The following is a 21694-nucleotide window of genomic DNA, read 5'->3' as shown; positions in this document are numbered from 1 at the left end:
ATGTTCCTCCTTCAGCCCTTTCCATTTTGCACTTAACTCCTTTTGGCCTCTCATCATCTACACCTTATCCTCCCCCCCCACCAGGCTTCACCTGTCACCTGCCACGTTCTCCTCCCCTCCCAACCCATCGTCTCATTCTGGCTACTTGCCCCCTTCATTTCCTGTCCTGGTGAAGGGCCTCGGCTCAAAATATCATCTATTTATTCCTTTCCTTCAATGCTGCCTGACGTGCTGAGTTGCTCCAGCACTGTGTGTGTGTGTGTGTGTGTGTGTGTGTGTGTGTGTGTGTGTGTGTGTGTGTGTGTGTGTGAGAGAGAGTGTGTGTGTGTCTGTGTGGTTGTGTGTGAGTGTGTGTGTGTGTGTCAGTGTCTGTGAGAGTGTGTGTGTGTGAGTGTCTGTGTGTGTGTGAGTGTCTGTGTGAGTGTGTGTGTGTCAGTGTCTGTGAGAGTGTGTGTGTGTGAGTGTCTGTGTGAGTGTGTGTGTGTGAGTGTGTGTGCGTGTGAGTGAGTGTGTGAGTGTGTGTGTCAGTGTTTGTGTGAGTGTGTGTGTGAGTGTGTGTGTCAGTGTCTGTGTGAGTGTGTGTGTGTCTGTGTGAGTGTGTGTGTGTGTGTTTGTGAGTGTCTGTGTGAGTGTGTGTGTGTGTGTGTTTGTGAGTGTCTGTGTGAGTGTGTGTGAGTGTGTCTGTGTGTGTGTGTCAGTGTCTGTGTGAGTGTGTGTGAGAGAGTGTGTGTGTGTGAGTGTCTGTGTGAGCGTGTGCGTGTGAGTGTGTGAGTGTGTCTGTGAGTGTCTGTGTGAGTGTGTGAGTGTGAGTGTGTGTGTGAGTGTCAGTGTGAGTGTGTGTGTGTGAGTGTGTGTGTGTCAGTGTCAGTGTGAGTGTGTGTGTCTGTGTGTGTGTGTCATTGTCTGTGTGAGTCTGTGTGAGAGTGTGTGTGAGTGTGTGTGTGTGTCTCTGTGTGTGTGAGTGTGTGTGTCTCTGACTGTGTGAGTGTGTGTGCTTGTGAGTGTGTGTGTGTGCGTGTCTGTGCGTGGGAGTGTGTGAGTGTGTGTGTGAGTGTCTGTGAGTGTGTGTGTGTGTCAGTGTCTGTGTGAGTGTGTGTCAGTGTCTGTGTGAGTGTGTATGAGAGTGTGTGTGTGAGTGTGTGTGTGTGTGTCTGTGTGTGTGTCATTGTCTGTGTGAGTCTGTGTGAGAGTGTGTGTGTGTCAGTGTCTGTGTGTGAGTGTGTGTGAGAGTGTATGTGTGTGTGTGAGTGTCTGTGTGAGTGTGTGCGTGTGAGTGTGTGAGTGTGTGTGTGTTAGTGTCTGTGTGAGTGTGTGTGAGAGTGTCTGTGTGAGTGTGTGTGAGAGTGTGTGTTTGAGTGTGTGTGTGTGAGTGTCTGTGTGAGTGTGTGTGCGTGTGAGTGTGTGTGTCTGTGTGAGTGTGTGTGTCTGTGTGAGTGTGTGTGCGTGTGAGTGTGTGAGTGTGTGTGTGAGTATCTGTGGGAGTGTGTGTGTGTGAGTGTGTGTGTGTGAGTGTGTGAGTGCGTGTCTGAGTGCGTGTGTGAGTGTGTGTGAGTGTGTGTGTGAGTGTGTGTGTCAGTGTCTGTGTGAGTGTGTGTGAGAGTGTGTGTGTGAGAGTGTGTGTGTGAGGGTGTGCGTGTGAATGTGTGTGAGTGTGTGTGTGTCTGTGTGTGTTTGTCAGTGTCTGTGTGAGAGTGTGTGTGTGAGTGTCTGTGTGAGTGTGTGTGCTTGTGAGTGTGTGAGTGTGTCTGTGTGAGTGTGTGTGTGTGTGTGAGTGAGTGTGTGTGTGAGTGTCTGTGTGAGTGTGTGTGTGTGAGTGTGTGTGCGTGTGAGTGTGTGTGAGAGTGTGTGTGTGAGTGTGTGTGTGTGTCAGTGTCTGTGTGAGTGTGTGTGTGTGAGTGTGTGAGTGGTGTGAGTGTCTGTGTGAGTGTGTGTGTGCCTGAGCATGTATGTGGTGTGGATCTTGTGTGTGTGGGTGTTGCTCTGGAATTTCAGCATCTGCAGAATCTCTTGTGTTTATGGTGGGTTAAAGATTAAAGCTTGGCTTTTTTTGTACATCGAGCCAAGCAGTGTTTATGGTTCACTGCGCTCTCTCCTGCTGAGTTTAGGCTGTCATAGGGGTGGATCCTAAAACGGACTTTGGTTTATTGGTTATGATCTGCGTCATACAACGTGAACGATCGTGGTCTTTCTATGACGGTGATTGTCCTTGGCCAATTTTTCCACAGAAGTGGCTTGCCGTCGCCTTCTCCTGGGTAGGGGTGGGTGACCCCAGCTGTTAACAATACTCTGCAGAGATTGTCTGCCTGGCATCAGTGGTCGCATCACCAGGACTTGAGATCTACGACCGTCCACCACCTGCTCCCATGGTTTCACCTGACCCTGATCGGGGGGCTAAGCAGGTGATACACCCTGCCCCAAGGGTGACCTGCAGGCCTGACATCTCCTTTGGTGGAGGCCCATCCCCACCCCGTTACCCAACCAAGATGATGGAAATTTTATTATTGCTGTGGCGGTAATTTTGTGTTTGGACTGGGTATCCACAGCATTCAGTCACTGAGAACGATAGGCTGGTGGGAATTGTGGAAATTTGGGCAAGAGGGAAATTTGAGGATGTGTGGGTTGAGTGGGATAATTGGTGGCATAATTCAGGAGTGGAATAAGGACTTGAGGGATAGGTTGGGCGGGAATTTCCATTAGCAAATCCCTTTTGTGATTGGTGAGCCAGCTTCACATGCTAATCTGATTAAGCATTGGGGTGGCATTGATCAGGGGGAATTTTGAGGGGTTCAGCGTCAAGGGCTGGAGTAGGGGTAAGTCCCAAGGAAAGGACCTGATGCAGATAAACACAAGGGTTTCTGCAGGTGCTGAAAATCCAGAGTAACATATCCAAAATGCTGGAGGAAGTTGGCAGGTCAGGCAGCATCAGCGGAGAGGAGAAAAGAGCCGACCTTTCATCCTGAACGTAGACACACATTTCACAAACTAGTTACCAATGAGGATGGCGACGCAGGGTTCAGAACTGACTGCCTGCCTTCTGGGCACTGACGGGATCCCACTGCCTCCGGGGAAGCAGCTGATGGCTGTGTGGCGGCTCGGGTGGGCAGAGGATAGGCATCTACGATGTCTCTCTCTTTTGACAATGTCAAAGGATGTTACCGAAGCTCTGTGTTTATGGGCCAGACCTTCGGGTTCTGGGCCAGACCGACCGGTTCTGGGGCCGGACCGTCGGGTTCTGGGGCCGGATCGTCGGGTTCTGGGCCGGACCTTCGGGTTCTTGGGCCGGACCGTCCGGTTCTGAGGCCGGACCGTCGGGTTCTGGGCCGGACCGACTGGTTCTGGGGCCAGACCGTCGGGTTCTGGGGCCGGACCGTCGGGTTCTGGGGCCGGACCTTTGGGTTCTTGGGCCGGACCATCGGGTTCTTGGGCCGGACCGTCGGGGTCTTGGACCGGACCGTCGGGTTCTTGGGCCGGATCGTCGGGGTCTTGGGCCGGACCATCGGGTTCTTGGGCCAGACCGTCGGGTTCTGGGGCCAGACCGTCGGGTTCTGGGTCGGACCGACTGGTTCTGGGGCCAGACCGTCGGGTTCTGGGGCCGGACCGTCGGGTTCTGGGGCCGGACCTTCGGGTTCTTGGGCCGGACCATCGGGTTCTGGGGCCGGACCGTCAGGGTCTTGGACCGGACCGTCGGGTTCTTGGGCCGGATCGTCGGGGTCTTGGGCCGGACCGTCGGGTTCTGGGGCCAGACCGACCGGTTCTGGGGCCGGACCGTCGGGTTCTGGGGCCGGATCGTCGGGTTCTGGGCCGGACCTTCGGGTTCTTGGGCCGGACCGTCCGGTTCTGAGGCCGGACCGTCGGGTTCTGGGCCGGACCGTCGGGTTCTGGGGCCGGACCGTCGGGTTCTGGGGCCGGACCGTCTGGTTCTGGGGCCGGACCGTCGGGTTCTGAGGCCGGACCGACTGGTTCTGGGGCCGGACCGTCGGGTTCTGGGTCGGACCGACTGGTTCTGGGGCCAGACCGTCGGGTTCTGGGGCCGGACCGTCTGGTTCTGGGGCCGGACCGTCGGGTTCTGGGGCCGGACCGTCGGGTTCTGGGGCCGGACCGTCTGGTTCTGGGGCCGGACCGTCGGGTTCTGAGGCCAGACCGACTGGTTCTGGGGCCGGACCGTCGGGTTCTGGGGCCGGTCCTTCGGGTTCTGGGGCCAGACCGTCGGGTTCTGGGGCCAGACCGTCGGGTTCTGGGGCCGGACCGTCGGGTTCTGGGGCCGGTCCTTCGGGTTCTGAGGCCGGACTGTCGGGGTCTTGGGCCGGACCGTCTGGTTTGTGAACTCTGGACTTTTTCAGTCTCTTTATATTTTTCATATTTTCAGGATTTTATATTCTGGGTTTTTGCCCAGTCTTTCCTGTTTTTTTATTTGAGCGGGCAGAGGGTTGGGGGGATTTGGGGGTTGATGTTCTTGTGTTTTGTGCAGGGGAAGGAGGAATTTGGGGAGGTTGTTGATGGTCTTGCTGTGGGAGGGGCAGGTGGGTGCATGGGTTTGATGCTTTTTCCTTTGTCTCGTGGCTAGCTGGAGAAGATGAAACTCAGAGTTGTATACCGCATACATACTTTGATAATAAGTGTAACCTTTGACCCTCACCACGTGTTAAATCTCCCTCTACCTGTGCAGCCCTTCATTCTGGATGGTTACAAGTTTGACCTCAGGCTCTACGTCTTGATTACTTCCTGTGACCCTCTACGCGTCTACCTCTACAATGAGGGCCTGATTCGCTTTGCTACCACCAAGTACACTGAACCCACGGAAAAGAATTTAGTAAGCGACACATTGACTTATCTTTAAGAGATACAGTTAATTCTCTGAAAGTACGATCCTACTTTATAAGAGGTTAATTCTTGCCTAACTCACTGTTGTATGGAAGTAATAAACTCGGGTGGGATCTTGCTGTACCGTTCCCAGCCCCAGCCAATAGCTGACCACCCTGTCTCAGGGGGGCAGTGGGGGGAGGTTGGTGTGGTTAGAGAGGGTCAGGAAAAGCCTCCCCACCATTGAGCACGTCTACAATGAGCGCTGCCACGTCTGTCATCAGGGACACCCACCGCCCAGACCCTGCTCTCTCCTCATCAGGAGGAAGGTACGAGGGCCGTAGATCTGACACCATAAGTTTCAGTCATCACCCTACAACCATCAGGCTCCTGAACCAGTGTGGATAACTTCACTCACCACAATGAGCCTCAGGTCCCACACCACCAGGTTCAAGAACAGTTATTACTCCCTCAACCATCAGGAAGGAGGTACAGGAGCCTCTGGACCCACACCACCAGGTTCAGGAACAGTTATTACCCCACAACCATCAGGCTCCTGAACCGGTGTGGATAACTTCACTCAATTCAGGTTCCACGACCTCTGGACCAACTTTCAAGGGCTCTACAATTCATGTCCTCAGTGCTTCTGTATGTGTTTATTGTCTTCTTTTGCCCGTTGGTTATTTGACCGTGTCTGTGTGTTGTTTTTCATTGATTCTATTGTATTCCTTTGTATAAGACCATAAGAGATAGGAGCAGAGTGGGCCATTCAGCCCATCGTCTGCCACCATTTCATCATGGCTGATCCACTTTCCCTCTCAACCCCAATCTCCTGCCTTCTCCCCGTAACCATTCACGCCCTGAGTAATCAACAATCTGTCAGCCTCTGCCTTCAATATACCCAATGACCTGGCCTCCATCTACACAATTAATTCCACCCTTCGGATAAAGAAATTCTCCTCACCTTCATTCTAAACGAATGTCCTTCTATTCTAAGCCTGTGCCCTCTGGCACTGGAGTCCCCCACCATAGGAAACATCCTCTCCACATCCACTCTATCTGTGCCCTCTGGTCCTAGACTCCCCCACTATAGGAAACATCCTCTCCACATCCACTCTATCTGTGCCCTCTGGTCCTAGACTCCCCCACTATAGGAAATATCCTCTCCACATCCACTCTATCTGTGTCCTCTGGTCCAAGACTCCCCCACGATAGGAATCATCCTCTCCACATCCACATATCTGTGTCCTCTGGTCCTAGACTCCCCCACTATAGGAAACATCCTCTCCACATCCACTCTATCTGTGTCCTCTGGTCGTAGACTCCCCCACCATAGGAAACATCCTCTCCACATCCACTCTACCTGTGTCCTCTTGTCCTAGACTCTCCCACCATAGGAAACATCCTCTCCACATCCACTCTACCTACGCCTTTCAACATTCAATAGGTTTCAATGAGATCGCCTCTCGTTCTTCTAAATTCTGGTGTCCAGGCCCTCCAGTGATAAACCTTCCCTTCCTGTAATCATTCTTGTGAACCGCCTCAGAACCCCCTCCAACGTCTGCTCATCCCCTCTGAGATAAGGGCTCACAATACCCCGAGATGCCAGTACGACCAGTGCTTTATAAAGCCTCAACATTAACTCCTTGTTTTCATAGTCTAGTCCTCTCGAGATGAATGCTAACGTTGCATTTGCCTTCCCGACCACTGCCTCAACCTGCAGGTTAACCTTTTGGGAATCCTGCATGAGGGCCCTCTCGTCCGCTTGCGCCTCAGATTCTTGGATTTTCTGCCCGTTTAGAGAACAGGCTACACTTTTGTTCCTTCTGCCAAAGTGCATGACGGTGGTAGAGGCGGATACGATAGGGTCTTTTAAGAGGCTTTAGGATTGGTACATGGAGTTTAGAAAATAGAGGGCTATGAGGAAGTCTAGTAGTTTCTTTGTGGGCCGAAGGGCCTGTATTGTGCTGTAGGTTTTCTATGCTTCTATCCATGTGGCAATCTAAGAATTTCTTAAATGCCTCTACCACTGCCACTGGCAGCGCATTCCACACCCCCCCCACTCTCTGTGTCAAAAGATTACCTCTGATATCCCTCCCCCCGCCCCCCGTACTTTCCTCTGATCCCCTCTTGGATAACATTTTCCTGGCTATCCACTCTATCTGATCAGTTTCTGCACCTGTATCGAGTCACCTCTCATCCTCCTTCACTCCGGAGACAAAAACCACAGCTTTCTCAACCCATTTCAACTCTGTGGGTAAGAGGTTCATACGGTGCATTGGCCTTCATCGATCGTGGGATTGAGTTTAAGAGCCGAGAGGTAATGTTACAGCTATGTAGGACCCTGGTCAGACCCCACTTGGAGTTCCGTCACCAACACACACAAAATGCTGGTGGAACGCAGCAGGCCAGGCAGCATCTACAGGGAAAAGCGCTGTCGACGTTTCGGGCCGAGACCTTTCGTCAGGACCAACTGAAAGAAGAGATAGTAAGAGATTTGAAAGTAGGCAGGAAATGAGGGGGAAATGTGAAATGATAGGAGAAGACCAGAGGGGGCGGGGGGTGAAGCTGAGAGCCGGAAAGGTGATTGGCAAAAGGGATACAGAGCTGGAGAAGGGAAAGGATCATGGGACGGGAGGCCTCGGGAGAAAGAAAGGGGGAGGAGGGAAGCACCAGAGGGAGATGGAGAACAGGCAGAGCGATGGGCAAAGAGAGAGAAAAAAACAAACAACTAAATATATCAGGGATGGGGTAAGAAGGGGAGCAGGGGCATTAACGGAAGTTAGAGAAGTCAATGTTCACGCCATCAGGTTGGAGGCTACCCAGCCGGTATATAAGGTGTTGTTCCTCCAACCTGAGTGTGGATTCATCTTGACAGTAGAGGAGGCCATGGATAGACATATCAGAATGGGAATGGGACGTGGAATTAAAATGTGTGGGCACTGGGATATCCTGCTTTTTCTGGCGGACCGACCGTAGGTGTTCAGCGAAACGGTCTCCCAGTCTGCGTCGGGTCTCACCAATATATAAAAGACCACACCGGGAGCACCGGACGCAGTGTACCACACCAGCCGACTCACAGGTGAAGTGTCGCCTCACCTGGAAGGACTGTCTGGGGCCCTGAATGGTAGTGAGAGAGGAAGTGTAAGGGCAGGTGTAGCACTTGTTCCGTTTACAAGGATAAGTGCCAGGAGGGAGATTGGTGGGAAGGGACGGGAGGGGGGGGGGAACGAATGGACAAGGGAGTCACGTAGGGAGCTGTATAGGATCCTGGTCAGACCCCACTTGGAGTACTGTGCTCAGTTCTGGTCACCTCACTACAGGAAGGATGTGGAAGCCATAGAAAGGGTGCAGAGGAGATTTACAAGGATGTTGCCTGGATTGGGGAGCATGCCTTATGAGAATAGGTTGAGTGAACTGGGCCTTTTCTCCTTGGAGTGACAGAGGATGAGGGGTGACCTGATAGAGGTGTATTAGATTAGAGGCATTGATCATGTGGATAGTCAGAGGCTTTTTCCCAGGGCTGAAGTGGCTAGCGCGAGAGGGCATAGCTTGAAAGTAGGTACAGAGCAGATGTCAGGGGTAATGAGTGGTGAATGCATGGAATGGGCTGCTGGCGATGGTGGAGGCGGAAATGATAGGGTCTTTTAAGAGACTCCTGGATGGATACATGGACCTTAGAAAACTAGAGGGCTATGGGTAAGCCTAGATAGTTCTAAGGACATGTTCTGCACAGCTTTGTGGGCCGAAGGGCCTGTATTGTGCTGTAGGTTTTCTATGTTTCTATCCTCATTATCTACTCCAGGCAGCATTCTGGTAATTCTCCTAAATATTGAGGAAAAGTGATGATTCCATCGTGAGACAGATTGAAAATGAGAGGTTGTGTGATGTAACACTCAACGATATATCCAGCCAGGGTTATTGGCCCCGCATGTTGCCCGGAGTTAATCTGCCTTGATTTCAAGAAAAAAGCAATGGAGTCATAGAAAAATACAACACAGAAGCCGGCTCTTTGGCCCATCTAGTCCATGCTGAACCATTTAATGTACCTGGTCCCATCAACCTGTACCCAGACCATAGCCCTCCAGACACCTCCCAATCGTGAACCTATCCAAACTTCTCATAAATGTTGATAACAAACTCATAATCACATGAGGTTACACATTGTATCAGAGGGATAGGAGGGTAGGCAGAGGGGGTGGTGTAGAATCAAATCAGCAGAAAGATTTGGCGTAGAATCAAAAGATGTTGAATCCTTGTGAGTCCAGGTAAGAAACTGCAAGGGTAAAAGACCCTGATGGCAGTTATATACGGGCCTCCCAACAGTAGCTGGGACATGGAACACACATTACAACAGGAAATAGAAAAAAGCGTGTCAAAAGGGTAATGTTATGGTAGTCATGGGAGATTTTATCATGCAGCTCGGTTGGGAAAATCAGGTTGGTAATGCATCTCAAAAGAGTGAGTTTGTTGAATGCCGATGTGATGGCTTTTGAGAGCAGCTTGTCATGGAGCCTACCAGATAGAGTGGTCCTACGCTGGATTGGGTGCTATGTAATGAGCTGGAGGAGATCAGGAAACTTAAGGTAAAGGAACCCTGAGGAGAGAGTGAACACAATATGACTGAGTTGAACTTGAAATTTGATGGGGAGAGAGTAGAGTCAGATGTAGCAGTATTTCAGTGCAGTAAAGGAAATTTGAAAGGAAAGTAAAGGTGCAAGAGAGGAGTTGGCCAAAGTAAATTGGGAGGAGATGTTTGCAGGGAGAACAGCAGATCAGCAATGGTACAAGTTTCTGGGGAGAATGGGGAAGGTGCAGAATAAATGTACTCCAAAAGCAAATAAATACTCGAATGGCAGAATGCTACAACCGTGGCTGACAAGGGAAATCAAAGCTAATGTAAAAGCAAAAGAGAGGGTATACAAGAGAGCAAACATTAGTGAGAAGACAGAGGACTGGGAAGCTTTTAAAACCCTACAGAGAGCAACTAAAAGAATCGTTAGGAGGGAAAAGATGAAATATGAAAACAAACCAGCAAATAATGTCAAAAGTTGACAGGAAAAGCATTTTCAACTATCTAAAAATTAGAAGAGAAATGAGAGTGGATATAGGACTGCTAGAAACTGGGGCCAGAGAAATAGTAATGGGGGACAAGGAGATGGCAAATGAACATCCATTTAAAACAGAGATGTGGAGAAATTTCTTCAGTAAAAGGGGAGTGAATGTGTGGAATTTGTTACCACAGGCAGCTATAGAGGACAGGTCGTTGGGTGTATTTAAGGCAGAAGTTGATTGGTTCTTCAATGGCCGCGACACCAAAGGTTACGGGGAGAAGGCTGGGTGGTGAGGCTGAGGAAGGGGGAAAAAGGATCAGCCTTGATTGAATGTTGAGCTGACAATGAGCCAAATGGCCTAACTCAGCTCCTGCAGGTTGTGGTTTTATGGCCGTATAGAGAAGATAGCACCGTCAACGTTAGGACTGAACAGAGGGATCCATCATTTCTTGAAAGAAAAATCACAGGTAGATAGGGTTGTAAAGAGAGATTTTGCTACACTGGCTTTCATAAGTCAAAGTACTGAGTACAGGAGTTGGGATGTTATGTGGGAACCATTACTTTTTACATTATATGTAAAGGATTTCGATGATGGAATTGATACCTTCAGGGCTAAGTTAGCGAACTTGAGGTTTAGGGGGAGGGGGGGTGAAATCTCATCAAAACCTATTGAATGTTGAAAAGCATTGACAGAGTGGATGTGGAGAGGATGTTTCCTATAGTGGGGGAGTCTAGGACCAGAGGGCACAGGTAGAGTGGATGTGGAGAGGATGTTTCCTATAGTGAGGGAGTCTAGTACCAGAGGACACAGATAGAGTGGATGTGGAGAGGATGTATCCTATAGTGGGGGGGTCTAGGACCAGAGGACACCGATAGAGTGGATGTGGAGAGGATGTTTCCTATAGTGGGGGAGTCTAGGACCAGAGGGCACAGATGGAGTGGATGTGGAGAGGATGATTCCTGTCGTGGGGGAGTCTAGGACCAGAGGGCACAGGTAGAGTGGATGTGGAGAGGATGTTTCCTATAGTGAGGGAGTCTAGTACCAGAGGGCACAGGTAGAGTGGATGTGGAGAGGATGTTTCCTATAGTGGGGGAGTCTAGGACCAGAGGACACAGATAGAGTGGATGTGGAGAGGATGTTTCCTATAGTGGGGGAGTCTAGGACCAGAGGACACAGATAGAGTGGATGTGGAGAGGATGTATCCTATAGTGGGGGGGTCTAGGACCAGAGGACACCGATAGAGTGGATGTGGAGAGGATGTTTCCTATAGTGGGGGAGTCTAGGACCAGAGGGCACAGGTAGAGTGGATGTGGAGAGGATGTTTCCTATAGTGAGGGAGTCTAGTACCAGAGGACACAGATAGAGTGGATGTGGAGAGGATGTATCCTATAGTGGGGGGGTCTAGGACCAGAGGACACCGATAGAGTGGATGTGGAGAGGATGCTTCCTATAGTGGGGGAGTCTAGGACCAGAGGGCACAGGTAGAGTGGATGTGGAGAGGATGTTTCCTATAGTGAGGGAGTCTAGTACCAGAGGACACAGATAGAGTGGATGTGGAGAGGATGTATCCTATAGTGGGGGGGTCTAGGACCAGAGGACACCGATAGAGTGGATGTGGAGAGGATGTTTCCTATAGTGGGGGAGTCTAGGACCAGAGGGCACAGGTAGAGTGGATGTGGAGAGGATGTATCCTATAGTGGGGGGGTCTAGGACCAGAGGACACCGATAGAGTGGATGTGGAGAGGATGTTTCCTATAGTGGGGGAGTCTAGGACCAGAGGGCACAGGTAGAGTGGATGTGGAGAGGATGTTTCCTATAGTGAGGGAGTCTAGTACCAGAGGACACAGATAGAGTGGATGTGGAGAGGATGTATCCTATAGTGGGGGGGTCTAGGACCAGAGGACACCGATAGAGTGGATGTGGAGAGGATGTTTCCTATAGTGGGGGAGTCTAGGACCAGAGGGCACAGGTAGAGTGGATGTGGAGAGGATGTTTCCTATAGTGAGGGAGTCTAGTACCAGAGGACACAGATAGAGTGGATGTGGAGAGGATGTATCCTATAGTGGGGGGGTCTAGGACCAGAGGACACCGATAGAGTGGATGTGGAGAGGATGTTTCCTATAGTGGGGGAGTCTAGGACCAGAGGGCACAGATGGAGTGGATGTGGAGAGGATGATTCCTGTCGTGGGGGAGTCTAGGACCAGAGGACACAGATAGAGTGGATGTGGAGAGGATGTTTCCTATAGTGGGGGAGTCTAGGACCAGAGGACACAGATGGAGTGGATGTGGAGAGGATGTTTCCTATAGTGGGGGAGTCTAGGACCAGAGGGCACAGGTAGAGTGGATGTGGAGAGGATATTTCCTATAGTGGGGGAGTCTAGGACCAGAGGACACAGATAGAGTGGATGTGGAGAGGATGTTTCCTATAGTGAGGGTCTAGGACCAGAGGGCACAGGTAGAGTGGATGTGGAGAGGATGTTTCCTATAGTGAGGGAGTCTAGTACCAGAGGACACAGATAGAGTGGATGTGGAGAGGATGTATCCTATAGTGGGGGGGTCTAGGACCAGAGGACACCGATAGAGTGGATGTGGAGAGGATGTTTCCTATAGTGGGGGAGTCTAGGACCAGAGAGCACAGGTAGAGTGGCTGTGGAGAGGATGATTCCTGTCGTGGGGGAGTCTAGGACCAGAGGACACAGATGGAGTGGACGTGGAGAGGATGATTCCTGTCGTGGGGGAGTCTAGGACCAGAGGACACAGTCTCAGAATACTGGGATGTCCATTTAGAACAGGGATGAGGAGGAATTTGTAGAATTGGTTACCACTTGCTGCGAAGGCCAAGTGACTGGGTTTATTTAAGGCAGAGCTTGTTAGGTTCTTGATTGGTCAGAGGATAGATGGATATGGAGGGAACGCATGAGATTGGGGCTGAGAGGGAAACAGATCAGCCCTGATGGAATGGCGGAGCAGACTTGATGGGTCAAATGGCCGAATCCTGTTCCTACATCTTACAGTCTCACGGCGTGGACTACCCCGTAAAGAAAAACTCAGCCCATATTTCGTAATCTGAATCAAGTTTGCTATCATTTGCCGTGAAATTTGTCATTATGCGGCAGCAGTACATTGCAGTATGTAATCATAAAACCTATAAATTACAAAAAGAAATATATTTGAGAATTAAATATGTTGTGCAAAAACAAGGCCAGGAGAAAAGCAGTTACTGAGGGTCCATTGTCCATTCAGAAATCTAATGGCAGAGGGGTAGAAGCTGTTCCTGAATCGCTGAGTGTGTGTCTTCAGGCTCCTGTACCTCCTCCCTGATGGCAGAGGGGGAGAAGCTGTTCCTGAATCGCTGAGTGTGTGTCCTCAGGCTCCTGTACCTCCTCCCTGATGGCAGAGGGGGAGAAGCTGTTCCTGAATCGCTGAGTGTGTGTCTTCAGGCTCCTGTACCTCCTCCCTGATGGCAGAGGGGAAGAAGCTGTTCCTGAATCACTGAGTGTGTGTTTTCAGGCTCCTGTACCTCCTCCCTGATGGCAGAGGGGGAGAAGCTGTTCCTGAATCGTTGAGTGTGTGTCTTCAGGCTCCTGTACCTCCTCCCTGATGGCAGAGGGGAAGAAGCTGTTCCTGAATCATTGAGTGTGTGTCTTCAGGCTCCTGTTCCTCCTCCCTGATGGCAGAGGGGAAGAAGCTGTTCCTGAATCGTTGAGTGTGTGCCTTCAGGCTCCTGTACCTCCTCCCTGATGGCAGAGGGGAAGAAGCTGTTCCTGAATCGTTGAGTGTGTGCCTTCAGGCTCCTGTACCTCCTCCCTGATGGCAGACGGGAAGAAACTGTTCCTGAATCGTTGAGTGTGTGTCTTCAGGCTCCTGTTCCTCCTCCCTGATGCTAGCAATGTATAGAGGGCATGACCTGGCTGGCGAGGGTCCCTCAAGATAGACGTTGCCTTTTTGAGGCATGCCTTTTGAAGATGTCCTCGAAAGTGGGGAGGCTTGTGTTCAGGATGGCTGATCTATTATCCCTCTCGACTGATTTCTCCTGCCTTCTCCCGTTAACCTTTGATCCCCTGACCAGTCAAAAGCCTGTCAGCCTCCACTTTAAATACACTCAGCGACTCGGCCTCCACAGCCGGTCCTGGCAACAAATCCCACAGATTCGCCCCCCTCTGGCTGAAGAATTTCCTCATCTCTGCCCGAAAGGGAAGTTCTTCTATTCTGAGGCTTTGCGCTCTGCTCCCACACACCGCCGTCCCCCCTCCCACTACAGGAAACATTCTCTCCGCATCACTATTCATTATTGGATGGTTTTCGATGAGATCCCCCATCACCCTTTTAAACTTCAGCGAGTACAGGCCCAGAGGGAGCTCCTGATATGACAACCCTTTCATTCCCAGATTCATTCTCGTGAGCCTCCCCCAGACCCTGTCCAGTGCCAGCACACCAGTTCTTAGATAAGGGGCTCAAAACTTCTCACCATTCTCCAAAGTACGGTCTGAGTTCTAACGCCTCAGCCTCGCATCCTTGCTCCGACTGACAGCACCCACCCTTCAGCACTGCGCTCCCGCTGAGCGATCCCTTGACTTGGCTATGTTTTGGGGCTGCAAAAACTGCTTTAAGATGCGAGGCTTCCCTAACTTTCACCGCCTTGCCACCTGCCCACCGCCCTCCGTCACCCCAAGAAAAGTGAAGCCGGGGGGAATGAGGAAAAGAGCATTTCCGTGGCTTCTGGCCGAGGTGGCGCTAGTGTGACGCGGTAACTGAGGGCGGCGTCCCTGACTGAGAAACCAACATCTTTATCTTCTGCCGCTGACAGGATGACATCTGCATGCACCTCACCAACTACGCCATCAACAAGAACAAGGAGAACTTCGTCCAGGATGAAAACAGAGGCAGTAAAAGGTGAGACCATATGCACCAGGGTGCACCCTTCACCACCAGCAGGCACGTTATAGAAGGGATTTCGCAGCAGACCAAACTCAGGTTGGAGGAGCAACAGCTCATCTACCGTCTGGGTAGCCTCCAGCCCCTTGGTATGAACATTGAATTTCCGGTAATTCCCTCCCCCTCCCCCTCCCCCTCCCCCTCCCCCTATCCCAGGACCCTCTCTACCTCTCTCCCCTTTCAACTTTCTGCTCCTTTACCTCTACAGTTCTTTCATGCTTATCCCCTCCCCCCTTTATCCTTCCTCTGATTGGTTCTCCACCTGGCGCCTCTAGGCCCCCTCCCCTGTCTTTATTACTGGGCTTCGGCGCTCTCTTCCCCCCACCCCCATTCCTGGTGAAGGGTCTTGGCCCGAAACGTTGGTTACTCTTTTCTCACGGATGCTGCCTGACCTGCTGAGTTCTCCCAGCGCCATGTACGTATACGTGATAGAAGGTCAGTGTTGGAGTGATTTTTGTGGTTGGGACGCAGACATTCAGCGATTGACTTTGGCGACCAGACTTCATATCTGAATGTGTGTTGTGGATTTAATTTGGAGTGCAGCTCTGAACGGCGGGTTCCCGAAAGCCGGGAATCCCAGTTGACAATGCTGATCAAAATTCATTTGGATGTGTGTGGTGTGGCTGTGAATCAGGAGGCATGAGGGTCGAATGTAGTTCCAGAGAAAGCATTGCCCATACGTTGTAAGTATGGAGTTGCCCTTTAATTGGGCAGAGTGGGCTCGATGCTCCAGAAGTCCCTATGTTACTCTGTTACTATGCTGTATCTTCAAAGAAATGGGGGAAAAAAGAGTAAATCTACCTCTACTTTGTTTCCTACAAGGTAAGTTAGGAAACAAAGTAGTGAATTAAATATGTGATTGATTATTGAAGTTCAGGTGTCCATATTGACCAGAGATTCTGCAGATGCTGGAATCCAGAGTTAACAGACACAAGATGCTAGAGGAACTCGGTAGGTCTATGTGAAGGAATATGTTTTGGGCCGAGACCCTTCATCAGGAAGGTGGGGCCCGAAGCATTGAACGTTTATCCCTCTCCACAGATGCTGCCCGAACTGCTGAGTTCCTCCGCCATTTTGTGTGTGTTGTTAAGCTGTCCATCCTGGGATCATTGATTATTAATGATCGAGCTAAATACGTGATCGATAAATAATGACAATAATGACCAGGAGTCAGTTGGCTTCCTACCTGGCTTGGAATGCCTCTTGGGATGTCCCTCTAGTTTGGATCATCCCATTCTGGTATTCTGTGTCCAGCAAGAACCAATGATCTGGAAAAAAAGAAATGTGAGCTGGATCCCATTTTGGCAGACAAGTTTACATAAGTGATCCAGTAAAGCTGGAATAAAGGTCTATCAGACATGGCAGCTATTGAGCTGTTGTGAGGGAAATCTCCCGTTTCCTCTTCATATTTGAGGCCTACGACACTGCTGTGGGCTTACCGTTGCTTGCAGTGGGCTGTAGCTTCATGGACCCTGTACACATTGCAGAGGAGGAGGTGCTTGCTGTCCTGAGGAAAATCAGGGTGGGTAAATCCCCAGGGTCTGACAATCTGTTCCCTCAGACCCTGGGGGAGGCAAGTGCAGAAACTGCAGGGGCCCGAGCAGAGATATTTAAATAACTCTCAGTGACAAGAAAGGTTCTAAGCACAAACCAGGAAATTACAGACTGCTCAGTCTGACATCTGCAGTGGGATAGTTGTTGGAAAGTATTTGATAGATGAGTATTTGGATAGTCAGCGTGGCAAGTCATGTCTAACCAATCTTGTAGAGTTTCACGAGGAAGTTACCAGGAAAGCGGTTGAAGGCAAAGCACTGGATGTTGACAAGGCCGTTGACAAGGTCCCGCGTGTGAGGCTGGTCAAGAAGGTTCAGTCGCTTGGCATTGAGCAGAGCTAGTAAGCTGGATTAGACGTTGGCTTTGTGGGAGAAGCCAGAGAGGGGTACTAGAGGGTTGCCTCTCTGACTGGAGGCCTGTGACCAGTGTGCTGCAGGGACCAGCGCTGGGCCCATTGTCGTTTGTCATCTGTATCAATGATCTGGATGATAACGTGGCTAACTGAATCAGCGAGTTTGCAGATGACACCAAGTTTGGGGATAAAGTGGACGGTGAGGAAGGAGGTCATGGCTTGCAGAGGGATCTGGATTAGCTGAGAAAATGGGTTGGAAAATGGCAGCTGGAAGTTAACACAGACAAGCGCGAGGCGTTACATTTAGGTCGGACCAGCCGGGGAAAGTCTCACACAGTGAATGACAGGGCACCGAGGAGTGCGGTAGAGCAAAGGGATCTGGGAATAACTCATTTAAAGTAGTGTCACAAGAAGAAAGAAAGCTGTTGTCACGCTGGCTTTCATACATCAATGTAGTGAGTACAGGAGATGGGATGTTATGTAAAAGTTGCATAAGACATTGGTGAGGCATAACTTGGAGTATCGTGTGCAGTTTTGGTCACCTACCTACAGGAAAGAGGGACAGTAAATAAGGTTGAAAGAGTACAGAGAAAATTTACAAGGATGTAGCTGGGTCCGGACGACCGGAGTTATAAGGAAAGATTGAATAAGGTAGGACTTTATTCCTTAGAATGTAGATGGTTGAGAGGAGATTTGACAGAAGTAGCCAGGCTTATGAAGGGAATAGATAGGGTGTATGCAAGCAGGCTTTTGCGACTGAGGTCGAGTGTGACCACAACCAGAGATGATGGGTTAAGGGTGAAAGGTGAAAAGTTTAAGGGGAACATGAGGAGAAATGTCTTCACTCAGATGGCCGCGGCCAGTGTGGAATGAGCTGCCAACACATGTGCTGTATGCGTGCTCGATTTCAACGTGTAAGCGAAGTTTGGACAGGATGGGAGGGGTATGGAGGGCTATGGTCCTGGGGCAGGTCAATGGGTGGAGGTAGTTTAGCAGGTTTCGGCATGGACTGGATGGGCCAAAGGGCCTGTTTGTTCACTGTAGTGCTCTCTGACTGTGAATGTCAACCACGAGGCATCTTCACAAGATGGAATATCGTGGGTCAAGGGTGCAGTCCACCTTCTCAAAGGCAACTCTGGATGGGCAAGAAATCACCTCCAACAAATCCTGTCAAAAAAGGGGGAACATTAATCAAGAGAGTGGATATTTCCTTCAATGGAAATGCAGTCTGTCTTGTGGCTTGCAGTGCTATTGGCCTCTCACACAATAACACAAATGATGGGGCGGAGTGCCTGGTCAGTGGAGTCACTCGACAATGCCGTCCGATGTAGGGACGGTGGCCTGCGATGGATTGGAACTGACGGCTCTGTAAAATGTTGTTTCTTGCAGAAAGCTGTCTTCCTTTAACCGGTACATGGAGAGCAACGCCTATGACCTGGAGAGGCTGTGGAGCAGTATTGAAGACGTGGTCATCAAAACCATCCTGTCCGCGTACCCGGCCCTGAAGCACAACTACATCACCTGCTTCCCGAAGCACGTGTCCGGGAGCGCCTGCTTTCAGATCCTCGGCTTTGACGTCCTGCTGGATCACGCCTTGAAACCCTGGCTGCTGGAGGTACGCGCACCGTCGGGATACATAAAGATGAAGCAGATAATTGGGGGGGCCACGTAAAATGTGCAAACGTAACAACGCGATGGGATGGGCGGTAATATCGTGGAGGATCCCACCAACCCTCCCCACGTCCATCAGGGAGGAGGCTCTGCAGATTTCACGCCAGGAGCACCAGACTCAGAAACAGTTACTTTCCCCCAGCAGACCTCTGAGGGGACCGCAACCTCGTTGAAGGGTTTGGAGGCCCGGAGAGCTCTGCACGCCAGAGCCGGGGCTTTCGGCTTTGGCTCTTGGTCGGGTCACCCATGACAAACAGGGCAAAGGGTAGCAGCCAGACGAAGAGCGGTCCACCAGTCCTCCGGGTTCCAGGGCTCAGCTCAGCACGAACAGCGCTGAAACAAAACCGTTACACAAACAGCAATGAAGAATCCTGCTACAGCCGAGTGTGACGGAGTTCCTGAGTCTCCGCCTGGCAGTTGCATGTCTGACAGTAGCGAAGACCCAGAGGAAGCTACGGGCGTGATCGAGGAATCACTGAACACCACCAGAGATGGTGGACCTTCACTGTCGCCCCAAACACCAGCGGTGTAACGGGCAGTCAGTAAGTCCCCAAGCACTAAGGCTGATCAACACCTCCACCCACTGACCCACCCCTCTTCACACCCCCAATCACCCACTGACCCACCCCTCCACACCCCCAATCACCCACTGACCCACCACTCCACACCCCCAACCACCCACTGACCCTCCCCTCCACACCCCCAATCACCCACTGACCCACCCCTCCACACCCCCAATCACCCACTGACCCACCCCTCCACACCCCCAACCACCCACTGACCCTCCCCTCCACACCCCCAATCACCCACTGACCCTCCCCTCCACACCCCCAATCACCCACTGACCCACCCCTCCACACCCCCAACCACCCACTGACCCTCCCCTCCACACCCCCAATCACCCACTGACCCACCCCTCCACACCCCCAATCACCCACTGACCCACCCCTCCACACCCCCAATCACCCACTGACCGACCCCTCCACACCCCCAACCACCCACTGACCCACCCCTCCACACCACCAATCACCCACTGACCCACCCCTCCACACACCCCCAACCACCCACTGACCCACCCCTCCACACCCACAATCACCCACTGATCCACCCCTCCACACCCCCAATCACCCACTGACCCACCCCTCCACACCCCCAATCACCCACTGACCCACCCCTCCACACACCCACCACCCACTGACCCACCCCTCCACACCCACAATCACCCACTGATCCACCCCTCCACACCCCCAATCACCCACTGACCCACCCCTCCACACACCCAATCACCCACTGACCCACCCCTCCACACCCCCAATCACCCACTGACCCACCCCTCCACACACTCACAATCACCCACTGACCCACCCCTCCACACTCCCCAACCACCCACTGACCCTCCCCTCCACACCCCCAATCACCCACTGACCCACCCCTTCACACCCACAATCACCCACTGACCCACCCCTCCACACCCCCAATCACCCACTGACCCACCCCTCCACACCCCCAACCACCCACTGACCCTCCCCTCCACACCCCCAATCACCCACTGACCCACCCCTTCACACCCACAATCACCCACTGACCCACCCCTCCACACCCCCAACCACCCACTGACCCTCCCCTCCACACCCCCAATCACCCACTGACCCACCCCTCCACACACCCAATCACCCACTGACCCACCCCTCCACACCCCCAATCACCCACTGACCCACCCCTCCACACCCCCAACCACCCACTGACCCTCCCCTCCACACCCCCAATCACCCACTGACCCACCCCTTCACACCCACAATCACCCACTGACCCACCCCTCCACACCCCCAACCACCCACTGACCCTCCCCTCCACACCCCCAATCACCCACTGACCCACCCCTCCACACACTCACAATCACCCACTGACCCACCCCTCCACACTCCCAATCACCCACTGACCCACCCCTCCACACACTCACAATCACCCACTGACCCACCCCTCCACACTCCCCAACCACCCACTGACCCTCCCCTCCACACCCCCAATCACCCACTGACCCACCCCTTCACACCCACAATCACCCACTGACCCACCCCTCCACACCCCCAATCACCCACTGACCCACCCCTCCACACCCCCAACCACCCACTGACCCTCCCCTCCACACCCCCAATCACCCACTGACCCACCCCTTCACACCCACAATCACCCACTGACCCACCCCTCCACACCCCCAACCACCCACTGACCCTCCCCTCCACACCCCCAATCACCCACTGACCCACCCCTCCACACACCCAATCACCCACTGACCCACCCCTCCACACCCCCAATCACCCACTGACCCACCCCTCCACACCCCCAACCACCCACTGACCCTCCCCTCCACACCCCCAATCACCCACTGACCCACCCCTTCACACCCACAATCACCCACTGACCCACCCCTCCACACCCCCAACCACCCACTGACCCTCCCCTCCACACCCCCAATCACCCACTGACCCACCCCTCCATACACCCAATCACCCACTGACCCACCCCTCCACACCCCCAATCACCCACTGACCCACCCCTCCACACCCCCAACCACCCACTGACCCTCCCCTCCACACCCCGACCACCCACTGACCCTCCCCTCCACACCCCCAATCACCCACTGACCCACCCCTCCACACCCCCAACCACCCACTGACCCTCCCCTCCACACCCCCAATCACCCACTGACCCACCCCTTCACACCCACAATCACCCACTGACCCACCCCTCCACACCCCCAACCACCCACTGACCCTCCCCTCCACACCCCCAATCACCCACTGACCCACCCCTCCACACCCTCTCAACCACCCACTGACCCACCCCTCCACAGACACCCAACCACCCAATGACCCACACCTCCACACTGTCAATCACCCACTGACCCACCCCTCCACACACCCCTAATCACCCACTGACCCACCCCTCCACACACCCCCAATCACCCACTGACACACCCCCAAGCACCCACTGACCCACCCCTCCACACCCACAATCACCCACTGACCCACCCCTCCACACAACCCCAATCACCCACTGACCCACCCCTCCACACACCCCCAATCACCCACTGACCCACCCCTCCACACCCCCCATCACCCACTGATCCACCCCTCCACATACCCCCAATCACCCACTGACCCACCCCTGCATACCCCCAATCACCCATTGATCCACCCCTCCACACACCCCCAATCACCCACTGACCCACCCCTCCACACCCACAACCACCCACTGACCCACCCCTCCGCACCCACAACCACCCACTGACCCACCCCTCCACACCCCCAACCACCCACTGACCCA

The 21694-nt window shown here is 52.7% G+C and overlaps 1 protein-coding gene across 1 annotated transcript in view; it reads left to right on the top strand.

Moving 5' to 3' along the window:
• The window catches only part of LOC132385605 (tubulin polyglutamylase TTLL13-like), a 148018-nt gene that overhangs the window by 13317 nt on the left and 113007 nt on the right, over window positions 1–21694 (top strand). The window contains exons 5-7 of the mRNA XM_059957779.1: window positions 4667–4810; window positions 14663–14748; window positions 18086–18311. Coding sequence (XP_059813762.1) covers window positions 4667–4810; window positions 14663–14748; window positions 18086–18311 — 456 coding nt within the window. The remainder of the gene's footprint in view (window positions 1–4666; window positions 4811–14662; window positions 14749–18085; window positions 18312–21694) is intronic.

The sequence above is a fragment of the Hypanus sabinus genome (genome assembly GCF_030144855.1).
Source record: "Hypanus sabinus isolate sHypSab1 chromosome X1 unlocalized genomic scaffold, sHypSab1.hap1 SUPER_X1_unloc_15, whole genome shotgun sequence".
Taxonomy (NCBI): domain Eukaryota; kingdom Metazoa; phylum Chordata; class Chondrichthyes; order Myliobatiformes; family Dasyatidae; genus Hypanus; species Hypanus sabinus.
Note: the sequence above shows the minus strand (reverse complement) of the source record. Positions and strands in the feature narration are given on the sequence as shown.